The following is a 12753-nucleotide window of genomic DNA, read 5'->3' on the forward strand; positions in this document are numbered from 1 at the left end:
GAGAGCAAAGGAAGCATATTTTGCTCCTGGAAGAGAGCAAAGGAAGTGTTTTTTGCTCTAAACCTTGAGCAAGGGAAATGACCTCAAGTTCGCCCCTTTATCAACCCATACCTTAGGGTTTTGGTTTTCATGCACAAAAGGTTATCAAAAGCCCTCAATGAATACTTTAGAGAGGATTTCGCTCCTAACCAAGGGCAATAGAAGAGAAATTTGCTCCCAAAGGAGAGCAATGGAAGTGTTTCGCTGCTGGAGAGGAGCAATGGAAGTGACTCTAATCTCCCATCTCTCCTTCGTTTCTTAGTCAAAATCTTGATGAACTTGATGAATTTGAATGATTAAAGAGATTGTGAAGACACTATATTAGTTCATCACCCTCCAATATGCTCAAGAAGTTCACATTGATCCAATATGAGGGCAATGGAAGAAGATTTCGCTCCAAATAAGGAGCAAAGGAAGAGACCTCCACATCTAGCTCAACTCAAGGTTATTGATCTTGCAGTGCATTCCTTGCTCAAAATAAGACATGACATGATGATTAGAGGTGATTTGGAAGGTCTGGAGAGGGATTTCGCTCCTAAAGGTGTCATGTCCCCTCTTTAGTATGACATGACACTTTACGTGGATTTGCCTATTCCAGACTCTCGTAGGCAGATGGCTGTGATGAGAGAGTCATTTTGGCGTTTATTTGGTGATTGGATGGCTCATTATGCTCCTGGAGACATTATATTTATTATTACTTTTTATTTGGGGCCAAAATGTTATTGAGGTACACTTTTTATTTTATGAAGTAACTTTTTATCTAAAAACTGCAATGAGGCTTCTAGAAGATTCTATTATGGATACTTCTAGAAAGTCATGGATACTTCTAGAAAGACTAAGAGGCTTCTAGAAGATTCTATTATGGATACTTCTAGAAAGTTATGGATACTTCTAGAAAGACTAAGAGGCTTCTAGAAGATTCTATTATGTGTATAAATAGACCCCATGGGTCTCTCATTCGGCATCAAAGTCTATTTTCTCTAGTACATCTACTTGAGCATTTGTGGAGCTTGAAGGTCTGCAAATATCATTGATCTTTGGGAACGATAACTCCCTTAGATTAGCATAACTGAGGAAGTGAAATATCTTCTGAAGGGTTGCGTTATTGGAGATGGTACTCAGCCATTTCATGTTGGATTTCAATTGAAGGCTGATTTGAGGGCTTGTATTTGGTGAATAAGGGTTTTGAATTCAGCTCAAAATTTGGTACTGCAGCCGCACAGTATGACCCAAGTACGGCCTGCAGCAGGGACAGTACGGTAGTGACAGCAGGGCATTCTTGGGACAGTCCAGTCCTCCTTTCATCAGCATTTCATAGTCAGAGTTCAAGGAGCGATTTCCAGGTTCCATTGCATGGTTTTTGTTGTCAATTTTTATGATAGAAGTGCACAGTTGTAACAGTCATATATGAAAACAATCCATTGTAATCAGACATTGCTATCTTGTAGTTGGATTGATATAGTAGAGAAGGTGCATTGCAAGGTCATTGTTCATGTGTGATAGTTTATACATTCTCTTGTCATAAATTCAGTGCTCATGTGTAAGAGTTTGTAACAGTCATACATTTTTAGAAAATTAGTCTACTGAACAATGCAATCAGAATTTGGGAAATTCATGATATATTAGCATTGAAGTCATTGCATGAATATTTAGAGTTTCATTATTGTTTATTGTGTTACATTTCAATATTGGTATTGTTATCTCAATTGTACTTGATGCTCAAAACAACTATCATATTGAAACACTACATCACAAACAAACCAATTCAGTGCATGCCAAGTGTTTGACAAATTGTCTCAGTTCAGATTTGGGGTTTATTAGTGGCCTTTATAGTAAGGGTCATTACAATGGTATCAGAGCGGTGTTCTTGCCATCCTGTTGGGTAAGAAACATTTATGCATCCATCAGCATTGGGGCATCACAGGTACTACACACGCAGAAGAGCAGCACTAGAGGGTGAACAGGAGTACAGAAACATTCTTACCATGGGTGAAAGACAGTCACAGAGTCCACCTAGAGCTCCCAGGAATGAGGATGATGAGGCTAGGGACTTTTTCAGAACCATGGCTACTGGACAGCAGGAGATAGTCCAGTCATTGCGTGCTTTGACCACTATGATGGAGAGAGTGGTTCAGCCCAGAGTTCAGGAGCAGGGTAGAGTTACACCTGATCATGACAATAGGAGTGTAGCAGGTTCACAGGGTGCTCCTAGGCACAGGTCTTGGACAGCGGATAGACCTACTCATCCTACTTTCCTTAGAGAAGAGGCTCAGGAGGCAGGAGAGGGCGATGTACAAGATGAGTTTCAGGATGATCTTAAAGCTGCTACTGCAGAGTGGCAGGCATTACCACCACATGTACGTGAGTTACTTAATTTTGATTGTTACTTGAATTAGAGGAGAGAGCACATGAGGAGTACTCAGCAGAACAGGAGACCTAGAGGCCATGACAGTGAGTTGCAGCGAGCTGCTAGCAAGCTCACTTTACCTTCCTTTGATGGTAGTGGACGGATGACAGCACAGGCATGGATGCATAAGTTGGATACCTTCTTAGCATTGAAGTTGGATACCTTCTTAGCATTGAGGCCCATGTCGGAGATAGATGCCATCAGATACGCCACCTTGCATTTGGAGGGCGCAGCTCATGACTGGTGGTCACATGGTATGGTTACTTTACAGCACAACCAGGTGACTTCATACCAGGATTTTGTAGACAGATTGGTGGAGCGTTTTGATAGGAAGGATCCTGAGATATTCTTTCGTGATCTTGCATAGTTGAGACAGATAGGCAGCTTGGAGATGTATATCAGTGAGTTTCAACGGTTGTCAGTTATGGTACAGGATGTATCAGAAAGACGGTTGGTCATACTATTCACTGAGGGATTGTCTGAACCCCTCAAGGGTTGGATCAAGGCATTTGAACCATCGACATTACAGGAGGCCATGAGGAAAGCTCGCAGTATGGAGCTTACAGCACCTTCTAGCAAATTCACCCCTAGGAGTTCTACTTCTTTCAGAGATAATAAGAAGTTTGATAAGGAGAAAGGGAGGAAGGTTGATACCAAGGGGAAATCCACCATACCGTTGGATACTGAGGCACTTAATGACCTACGCAGGAAGAAGCTATGCTTCTATTGCAAAGGTCCTTATGACAAGGATCATGACTGTCCGTTGAAGCCTAAGGGGAAGGCCAATAGAGTTATGTGGGCATATTATGAGGACTCAGATTCAAATAGCGCAGTACATGAGGATGAGCACAGTGACACAGAGCCGGAGGTAGAGGCAGAGGCCACAGAGCCTAAGGATGAGCTGGAGTTACATTTGCAACAGGCACGCTTGTCCAGTATCCAGCAGGAGGGGTCCTTTAGATTGCGTGGAGTTCTAGCAGGACAGAAGGTGATTACCCTAGTTGACACAGGTGCTACGCACAATTTCATTGATGCACGATTGGTTGAGCGCCGTGGCATTGAGACAAAGGAGTTTGAGGGTCTCCGAGTACAGGTTGCTGATGGTTACACTCTTAAGTGTAACAGGATGATTAGAAACATGCCTCTACGCCTGAACAATTATGAGTTCAAAGCGGATTACCATGTAGTTAACATGGGTGACCTAGACATTGTATTGGGGATGACTTGGTTACATTCATTGGGTGAGGTCACTCTCAGACTCAGAGACATGGAGATTAAGTTTGAGGTTGATGGGAGACAGCATGTATTGAGGGCTATCAGAAATAGTGATGTTAGAACTATTTCTTTCAGGCGCATGGAGAGGTTGGTTAGACACAATGGGATTGGATGGGCAGCCATGTGTACTCTCATGCCTACACAGAAGGAGCATCAGAAGGCAAAGTATCACCTTGACATTCAGAGATTGAGAGAACGGTATGATAGGGTGTTCAGTGACATTCCACCTGGTGCACCACCTGACAGGGGAATAGAGCACATCATTGAGTTAGAGGAGGGTGCTAAACCCGTGATGATCACACCATACAAGCATCCTAAGAGACGCAAGGATGAGATTGAGAAAACCATCAAGGAGCTGCTTGAGATGGGGCATATTAGACCGAGCAAGTCTCCTTTTGCTTCTTCAGTAGTGTTGGTGAAAAAGAAGGATGGCTCGTTACGTATGTGCATTGACTATCGGGTGTTGAACAAGAGGACTATTAAGAATAGATACCCTATCCCATGGATTGATGATCTAATAGATGAGCTCCATGGGGCATGCTACTTCAGCAAGATAGATTTGAGATCAGGATATCATCAGATCAAAGTTAGAGAGCAGGATGTGGAGAAGACGGCATTTAGATGTCATTGTGGACACTTTGAGTTTGTGGTCATGCCATTTGGGTTGACCAATGCACCAGCTACTTTTCAGTCTATGATGAATAAGGTCTTCCATCATCAGTTGAGGAGATTTGTAGTGGTTTTCTTCGATGACATTTTGGTATACAGCAGATCATGGCAGGAACATCTTGAGCATCTGGAGACAGTATTAAGCATATTGCAGAAGGAATCCTTGTATGCCAAGGAGTCCAAGTGTGATTTGGGTATGACTGAGCTCTTGTATTTAGGACATATTATCAGTGCAGAGGGAGTAAGGATGGATCCTGATAAGATCCGTGCTATAGTAGAGTGGCCTATTCCTGAGAACTTGACACAGTTGAGAGGGTTCCTAGGCCTATGTGGCTTCTACCGCAGATTCGTTAGTGGATACTCACGACATGCAGCCCCTATGACAGATTTGCTAAAGAAGGGGGCCTTTGATTGGACACCGGAGGCACAGACTTGCTTTGACAAGTTCAAGGAGATCATGACCTCATGCTCGGTGTTAGCCTTGCCTGATTTCTCGAAGCCATTTGAGCTTCAATGTGATGCATCCGACGATGGTATAGGTGCTGTGTTGATGCAAGACAAGCACCCTATTGCATATGAGAGCAGGAAACTCCGTGGTCCAGAGCGATCTTTCAGCATCTATGACAAGGAGATGTTAGCCATCATGCACGCATTGGCTAAGTTTAGACAGTATCTAGTGGGTGGTAAGTTTTGTATTAAAACTGACCACAACAGTTTGAGGCATTTCCTTAGTCAAAGAGATCTCAACGATAGACAGCAGAAGTGGGTGAGTAAGCTACAAGCTTACGATTTTGACATATCATACGTGAGAGGGACTCAGAATGTGGTAGCGGATGCATTGTCACGTAGACCACATCTTAGTGCATTGATTGAAATATCAGAGGATTGGAGATATATGATAGTGGCAGAGTATGCTAGAGACCCATGGGCGTCAGGGATAGTTGATGGGTCAGTTATTGATACCCGGTATACACTTCTAGATGATTTGATTATCTACAAGAGCAGGATATTTCTAGTCCCAGGATCGAAGGTGAAGCAATCTATATTGAGGGCTCTTCATGATTCACCTACAGTTGGTCACCCCGGGTACTTCAAGACATATAGACAGGTTCGGGAGCGGTTCACTTGGAAAGGGCTTAAGTTAGATGTTTTGCAGTATGTTCGTGAGTGCCCCGTTTGTCAGCAGAACAAACAAGAGCACACCTTTCCAGCTGGGCTCCTACAGCCACTTCCCATTCCAGATCAGAAGTGGGAATGCATATCTATGGACTTCATTACGGGCTTGCCCAAGGCTCAAGGGCATGATTGCATCTACGTAGTAGTGGATAGACTGACGAAGTATGCACACTTCTTTCCCATCACTACTACTTACACAACAGTACAGGTAGCTGAGGTCTTCTTCAGAGGGGTCTTCAGATTGCATGGGATACCCCGCAGCATAGTGAGTGACAGGGACAGTAGATTTTTGAGTCACTTTTGGCAGGAGGTATTCAGACTTTGTGGCACTGAACTTACACCTAGCACTAGTTATCACCCACAGACGGATGGACAGACGGAGATAGTGAACAAGTGGGTGGAAGGTTATTTGAGGAATTACGTGGTTGGTCAGCAGAGGGCATGGGTGAGATGGATTCATTTGTGTGAGTATTGTTACAATACCACATTCCACATGTCGATTCAAATGACACCTTTCAGAGCTCTATATGGGTATGATGCGCCTAACTTCATTGATTTGCTGATGTCTGATGTTAGAGTTCCACGTGCCGGGGATTTGCTTCAGGAGAGCAAGGACATTGTTGATGCTCTCAAGGATAATATGGCCAGGGCACAGAATCAGTACAAGCAGTACGCAGATCGGAAGCGGATTGAGAGGAGTTTTGAGGTTGGTGATATGGTTTACCTCATGCTTCATCCCTATAGACAGTCTACTCTTAAGAAGAGTGGGTCAGAAAAGCTTAAGCCGCGCTATTATGGGCCTTTCAAGATTATCAGGCGGGTAGGAGAGTTGGCTTATGAGCTTGAGCTTCCAGCAGATAGCAGGGTGCACAATGTGTTCCATGTGTCGCGCCTCAAGAAGGCATTAGGACAGCATGTTGTGCCTTCCACAGTGCTACCACCCTTGGATGATGAGGGGAAGTTGATATTGGTGCCAGAGTCTATTTTGGATAGTAGGGAGAAACAGCTCCACAGGAGAGTTATCAGGGAGTATTTGGTGAAGTGGAGAGATCTTCCTGTTGAGGATGTCACTTGGGAGACTGAAGCCATTCTGCAGCATCCTGCATTGAGATTGCTTGAGGCCAAGCAATTTCAGGAAGGGCGGACTGTCATGTCCCCTCTTTAGTATGACATGAAACTTTACGTGGATTTGCCTATTCCAGACTCTCGTAGGCAAATGGTTGTGATGAGAGAGTCATTTTGGCGTTTATTTGGTGATTGGATGGCTCATTATGCTCCTGGAGACATTATATTTATTATTACTTTTTATTTGGGGCCAAAATGTTATTGAGGTACACTTTTTATTTTATGAAGTAACTTTTTATCTAAAAACTGCAATGAGGCTTCTAGAAGATTCTATTATGGATACTTCTAGAAAGTCATGGATACTTCTAGAAAGACTAAGAGGCTTCTAGAAGATTCTATTATGGATACTTCTAGAAAGTTATGGATACTTCTAGAAAGACTAAGAGGCTTCTAGAAGATTCTATTATGTGTATAAATAGACCCCATGGGTCTCTCATTTGGCATCGAAGTCTATTTTCTCTAGTACATCTACTTGAGCATTTGTGGAGCTTGAAGGTCTGCAAATATCATTGATCTTTGGGAACGATAACTCCCTTAGATTAGCATAACTGAGGAAGTGAAATATCTTCTGAAGGGTTGCGTTATTGGAGATGGTACTCAGCCATTTCATGTTGGATTTCAATTGAAGGTTGATTTGAGGGCTTGTATTTGGTGAATAAGGGTTTTGAATTCAGCTCAAAATTTGGTACTGCAGCCGCACAGTACGACCCAGGTACGGCCTGCAGCAGGGACAGTACGGTAGTGACAGCAGGGCATTCTTGGGACAGTCCAGTCCTCCTTTCATCAGCATTTCATAATCAGAGTTCAAGGAGCGATTTCCAGGTTCCATTGCATGGTTTTTGTTGTCAATTTTTATGATAGAAGTGCACAGTTGTAACAGTCATATATGAAAACAGTCCATTGTAATCAGACATTGCTATCTTGTGGTTGGATTGATATAGTAGAGAAGGTGCATTGCAAGGTCATTGTTCATGTGTGATAGTTTATACATTCTCTTGTCATAAATTCAGTGCTCATGTGTAAGAGTTTGTAACAGTCATACATTTTTAGAAAATTAGTCTACTGAACAATGCAATCAGAATTTGGGAAATTCATGATATATTAGCATTGAAGTCCTTGCATGAATATTTAGAGTTTCATTATTGTTTATTGTGTTACATTTCAATATTGGTATTGTTATCTCAATTGTACTTGATGCTCAAAACAACTATCATATTGAAACACTACATCACAAACAAAACAATTCAGTGCATGCCAAGTGTTTGACAAATTGTCTCAGTTCAGATTTGGGGTATATTAGTGGCCTTTATAGTAAGGGTCATTACAAAAGGGAAGCAATGGAAGCACAATTCGTTCCAAGACTGGAGCAAAGGAAATTTTAGCATACTTAGTCAAATTTTGCTCCCAGATGTCACCTCTCACTGAAACAAGATTAGGTCACTTGGATGATGAAGGAAACCTTTGCATGGTTAACTAGGCTTTGCTTAAGGAACTCCTTCATCAAACTTCCTTCTCTCTTTGCTCAATTTGGTTTCTCTTCTTCAACATTTTGCCACCATAAGCTTCTGCTCAATCTGATTGACAACCACTCTCACCCCACCCACTCAAACTACAAGAGAGATAATAAGCTAAAAGGCACTAGGACTCAAAGAAAAGAGGGGGTCCCCATTTTGATGGGGTGATGTTGCAAAATGGTCACAACACAATGAAACTTACTAAAAGTAGACACTACAAAAAATAGTAAGTTTGTTCAAACTCAAAATTAGGCCAATCGAGGACAAGGTGAAACTTACTAAAAATAGTAAGTTCATGAAAAGCACTCAAGAAACTTCACTAGTATGCCATTTGAAAGATTTTTCTTTTTCACACTTAGTCAGATTTTACTATGCTCTTGAACCCTTTTGATCATAAACTTCTTCTCTCCGAGTTTGCAGGAAAGAAATCCTAAAAGCAGACGACTCTCACTTCCAAACTTAGCATAGATCATCAATATCCATCCAAACACTAGAAACTTTAGGAAATCACTACTAGACTACCGAAAACTCAAAAGAAAAAGACCAAGTGGACAAAAATGTAGATGGTCCCCATTTGCAATGGGGTGATGTGTGAAAAGGTCACAACAGGACTCATAACTTCAAATAAATCAAATGGAGAAAAGCAATCTCAAAGAAAAAAAGTTCTCTCTCAAAACAATGATTTGATCATTTCACTTACAAGTATGATACAGCTAATATTAGAGGTTGAACAAGGTATTTGTTTCAAGTAATAATGGCTTAAGTTCTTTCTATAAGACAACCTAGCAATCGTCCACAACAAATTATCCACATGCATTTTTTAAATTTTCAAAACTTCATCCATGTAAAAGAGGAACCTCTCATTATGAATCGAATTATCACTACAAAAAATCATAGATGTATCCATCTTAAGATTAGTATTGATTCACTATAAATGTGTGTACATCAAAAGGATACAATATTTTTTGTTGCTCCAATACTTTGTCCCTACAAAACAAGCGTGAATTCTTAGACAATTCTGTTTTGTCAATAAAAAATTGCAAGTCTAAAAAGATACATGCAGCGATAAATAAACTAAGTATAGAATTCTTACAACTGATAACTTGCAAAAGGAAAGCTTAACAAAATAAGTTTATAGAGAAGAATTTATATGCTGCATAGAAACTAAAAATGCAACTTCTATTTCTGGAAAGTAGGTGTAATTTGTGATATACTAATAACAAATGGAAAATAACCTTGATTTCTAAAGATTGAGCTGGCATGCATTTCAAATATAATTGACAATAATGGAGATTGTTGATGAAGAAAGGATAATGTAAACGGACAGTAAATGACCTGGCTTATTCTCTACTTTATAAATACATCTAGACTTATGTGCATGATAGCCATAGTCAATCAAGTGTGCATAATTTCACTCAAAATTTCCAGACTTACATCGTACTCACATTAATTAGCTATGCTTAATAGTGTTTGAAACATCTTGTTATAAAGTTAAGGGATCAAGCTGTGCATATAAAAAATTTCAATAAAAACTAAAAACAATGTAAACCTGATATCTGAATTTTTTTCATTTCTGTGAATAATTGATCACTACTCTATATTACAAAATTGAAGGTAAATCGTTGTTTTTATTTCCAATGCAATCAATTATCATCACAATGGCTTGCATATCCCAAGGCATACTCTCAGTTTATGTAGGCTATCACGTTTTTGATACCTTTTGGAAAGTGTAGAAAATTAGTATCACGTAAACAATATCTAAAAATATCCAGGATATAAATAGTATGCATTTTCTAGTTGTACCAACTTACCCATATACAAGTATCTGCTTATGAAGAACACAAGAGATACTTGATTAATAGAACACCATTCTAGCCATTGAAGTGAAAAGTCTTAGATTGAAAAGTATCCAGGATATTGTTCAAGGATAATCTTAGTAGATATATGAATATGTCAAAAAAGATGCACTCAGGAAATAGCATTCACAAAGGGCAGTCTAAATGGAACAGCGAAGACAAAGGGAAATTATTGGAGTGACCACATCAATGTCAAAAACATCACACAAAAAAAATAACAATAAAAACAATGAATTATGAATTATTGTAGCCCTTAAATTATGGATTGTGGTTCCTCCCCGAATGAAAGTAATAGAAAAGATTATAAGCCTGATAAACCTTCCATAAAGGTACACTCCAAAGGCAAACACCATTGATGTTCATTAAATTTCATGGTCAGCAGTGATTCACCTATGGCATAACATAATTAGCTTCTCCCCAATGCCCCCAATCTCTAAGAATAAGTAGCTTCCAAATCATAGTCAAACCAAGCCAAGGCATGATTGCTTTACTATATGTACAAGCTTATTCCTCGCTTCTATGTGGAATCCTATTAGTCAAGCAATGTCATTATGCCCCATCATAAACATAAGAGCTGACGTAAAATAGCCACACTGATGGCTAATGAGTTGTAGGAATTTTATTGCAATGGGCATTCATGTTAATGAGACTTCAGTCTTTGAATCCCAGTTATACTTATAATGTGACAAATTGCAGCTACCAAGTAAACAAATGGAATGTAATTTGAAATTGTAAGATGGTGCTTTGTGGCTTTCCTTTCTCATAGTGATCACATCCTTGAACACCTAAATTATGGCATTCCCAAATCTCCATAGGCAATGATATCACTTTCTCTACTGGAAACATAATGTTGCAATATGGTCTTCTCCAAGCAACTTCCAAGATGTTTTTGCATTATGAGATCTTACCTCCCTCACTACAACTCAAGGGATCCGAAGCAAGCCCTCCTCCTTTCAAAGCTAATTTTGGGTCTTCACCTTGTGATCTGAGATTCACAGATCAAGAAGCAAGTGTGGCTGTAATATCCCGGACAAGGGTATTTCTAAATTTTTGCAAATACCATAACTACACATAAATGCTCTAATACCACTATAGTGGCCATTTCTAGGAATTTTATGAAATATTCAGTTTTGCTCAATACCCAATATGTATTTCAACAATTGTTTGATAAAATGCCAAAAACTGGAATTCTTGATTTGAACAACATAAAATGTAGTATTTCTATAAAATGTTCACCACAAATGAACAAATTCACCATAACATTGAGGTTACAACTATATTAAGGATATCGGTGATAGAGTGTTTATACCAAAGAATCACGATCATACCCGATTAATCCCGAATCCTGGAGTCAGCCGATTTATTCCCCGAAAAAATCCCAATTGACGAAAAAATTGTTGAGACAAAATTTTCAACAATTTTTTGCATTTAAATTGCATTCAAATCATGTTAAAAAGCAAAAAAAGATGGCAAAAAACGTCTCAAAAAATTGTTGTACCCTAGAGAAACTCAGGAAATTACTAAATTTCTCAAATATAGAGCTAATTTGAGATAGAATCTAAGTCAATGTGGAATCAACATTGAAACAGTTTGTTATTTTGTCCCTTAGTTTTCTTTCCGACCTCTAAAAAATCCCTAAATAAAGGAGTGCGAGGAGAAATGGCAATCATCAACCGAATTTGAAAGGGCCTCAACCATCCTAAAACATGCGGAATGAAAAAGTGAACAGAAAGTACTGAGAGCCGGGGGGGCGGGCGGGTGAAAGTACTTTAGAATATAAAGACTTAATTTCCAAATACTAAAAAATAAAACCACAGAGACAGAGACAATTTTTATCACGTGGAAAACCCTTTCGAGTAAAAAAACCACGGTTTACTGAACTGCAAATGAATGGGCAACAACCTGATTACAAAACAGAGCATCCACTCTGACTGTCTGAGGCTCCAACCTCTATTACAAAAGAAGCACCAACTTCTGAAAACATCAACTTCTTTTAGAAAGGCTGAATTCAACCTTCTCAAAATATAAATTTTTAAAAAGAGAACAAATTAAAAACACTGTTTTATACTGCGATGTATAAAACTCTTTAATCTCAGAACAACTTCAGCATGATATTTTTCAGTTTTAAATTCTGCCACACAAAAACACTTTACAACAGTCTGAAAAACTATACGATATAAGAGCTATTCTGGTTCAGTAACTCATTTTTGTATTCTCACACTTTACTCCACATACTTCTCAACTGACCAAAATGATACTTGAGAGGGTATTCATTTGAAATACTTGAAGATCTTTGATAATGCTGACAGAGCTCAATTTAACAATTGAACGCGCTTCATTTTTTAAAACTTCAAGCACACAGCTGTATACTGCTTTTTTCAAAATTACACGAACAACATCACTTATTCCACACAAGCTACAACAACTTCAAAAATCGACACACTCCACATGGATTCAACGAACTGCTGTAGGTGAAATCTTGTTAACCTGTCGCCAAATAGAGAACGTGTGGTAATTACTAAACATCACCAACCCAAAATCTGTGCTTTTGTAGAACAAACACAATCACACATGATTCTGCACACTGTTTCTATTTCAAATCGGTTCTCAAAAACAACAGACTACCAACACCACGGTCTATGAAAACACTTGCCCAATTGGTAAAACACGTCGCACCAAACACGGGAATAAC

General features: G+C 39.5%; 1 protein-coding gene across 1 annotated transcript in view; it reads right to left on the minus strand.

Moving 5' to 3' along the window:
• The window catches only part of LOC131054299 (uncharacterized), a 191498-nt gene that overhangs the window by 134032 nt on the left and 44713 nt on the right, over nt 1-12753 (minus strand). The window contains exon 2 of the mRNA XM_057988773.2: nt 9163-9192. Coding sequence (XP_057844756.2) covers nt 9163-9192 — 30 coding nt within the window. The remainder of the gene's footprint in view (nt 1-9162; nt 9193-12753) is intronic.

Source organism: Cryptomeria japonica, chromosome 2, assembly GCF_030272615.1.
Source record: "Cryptomeria japonica chromosome 2, Sugi_1.0, whole genome shotgun sequence".
NCBI classification, from domain to species: domain Eukaryota; kingdom Viridiplantae; phylum Streptophyta; class Pinopsida; order Cupressales; family Cupressaceae; genus Cryptomeria; species Cryptomeria japonica.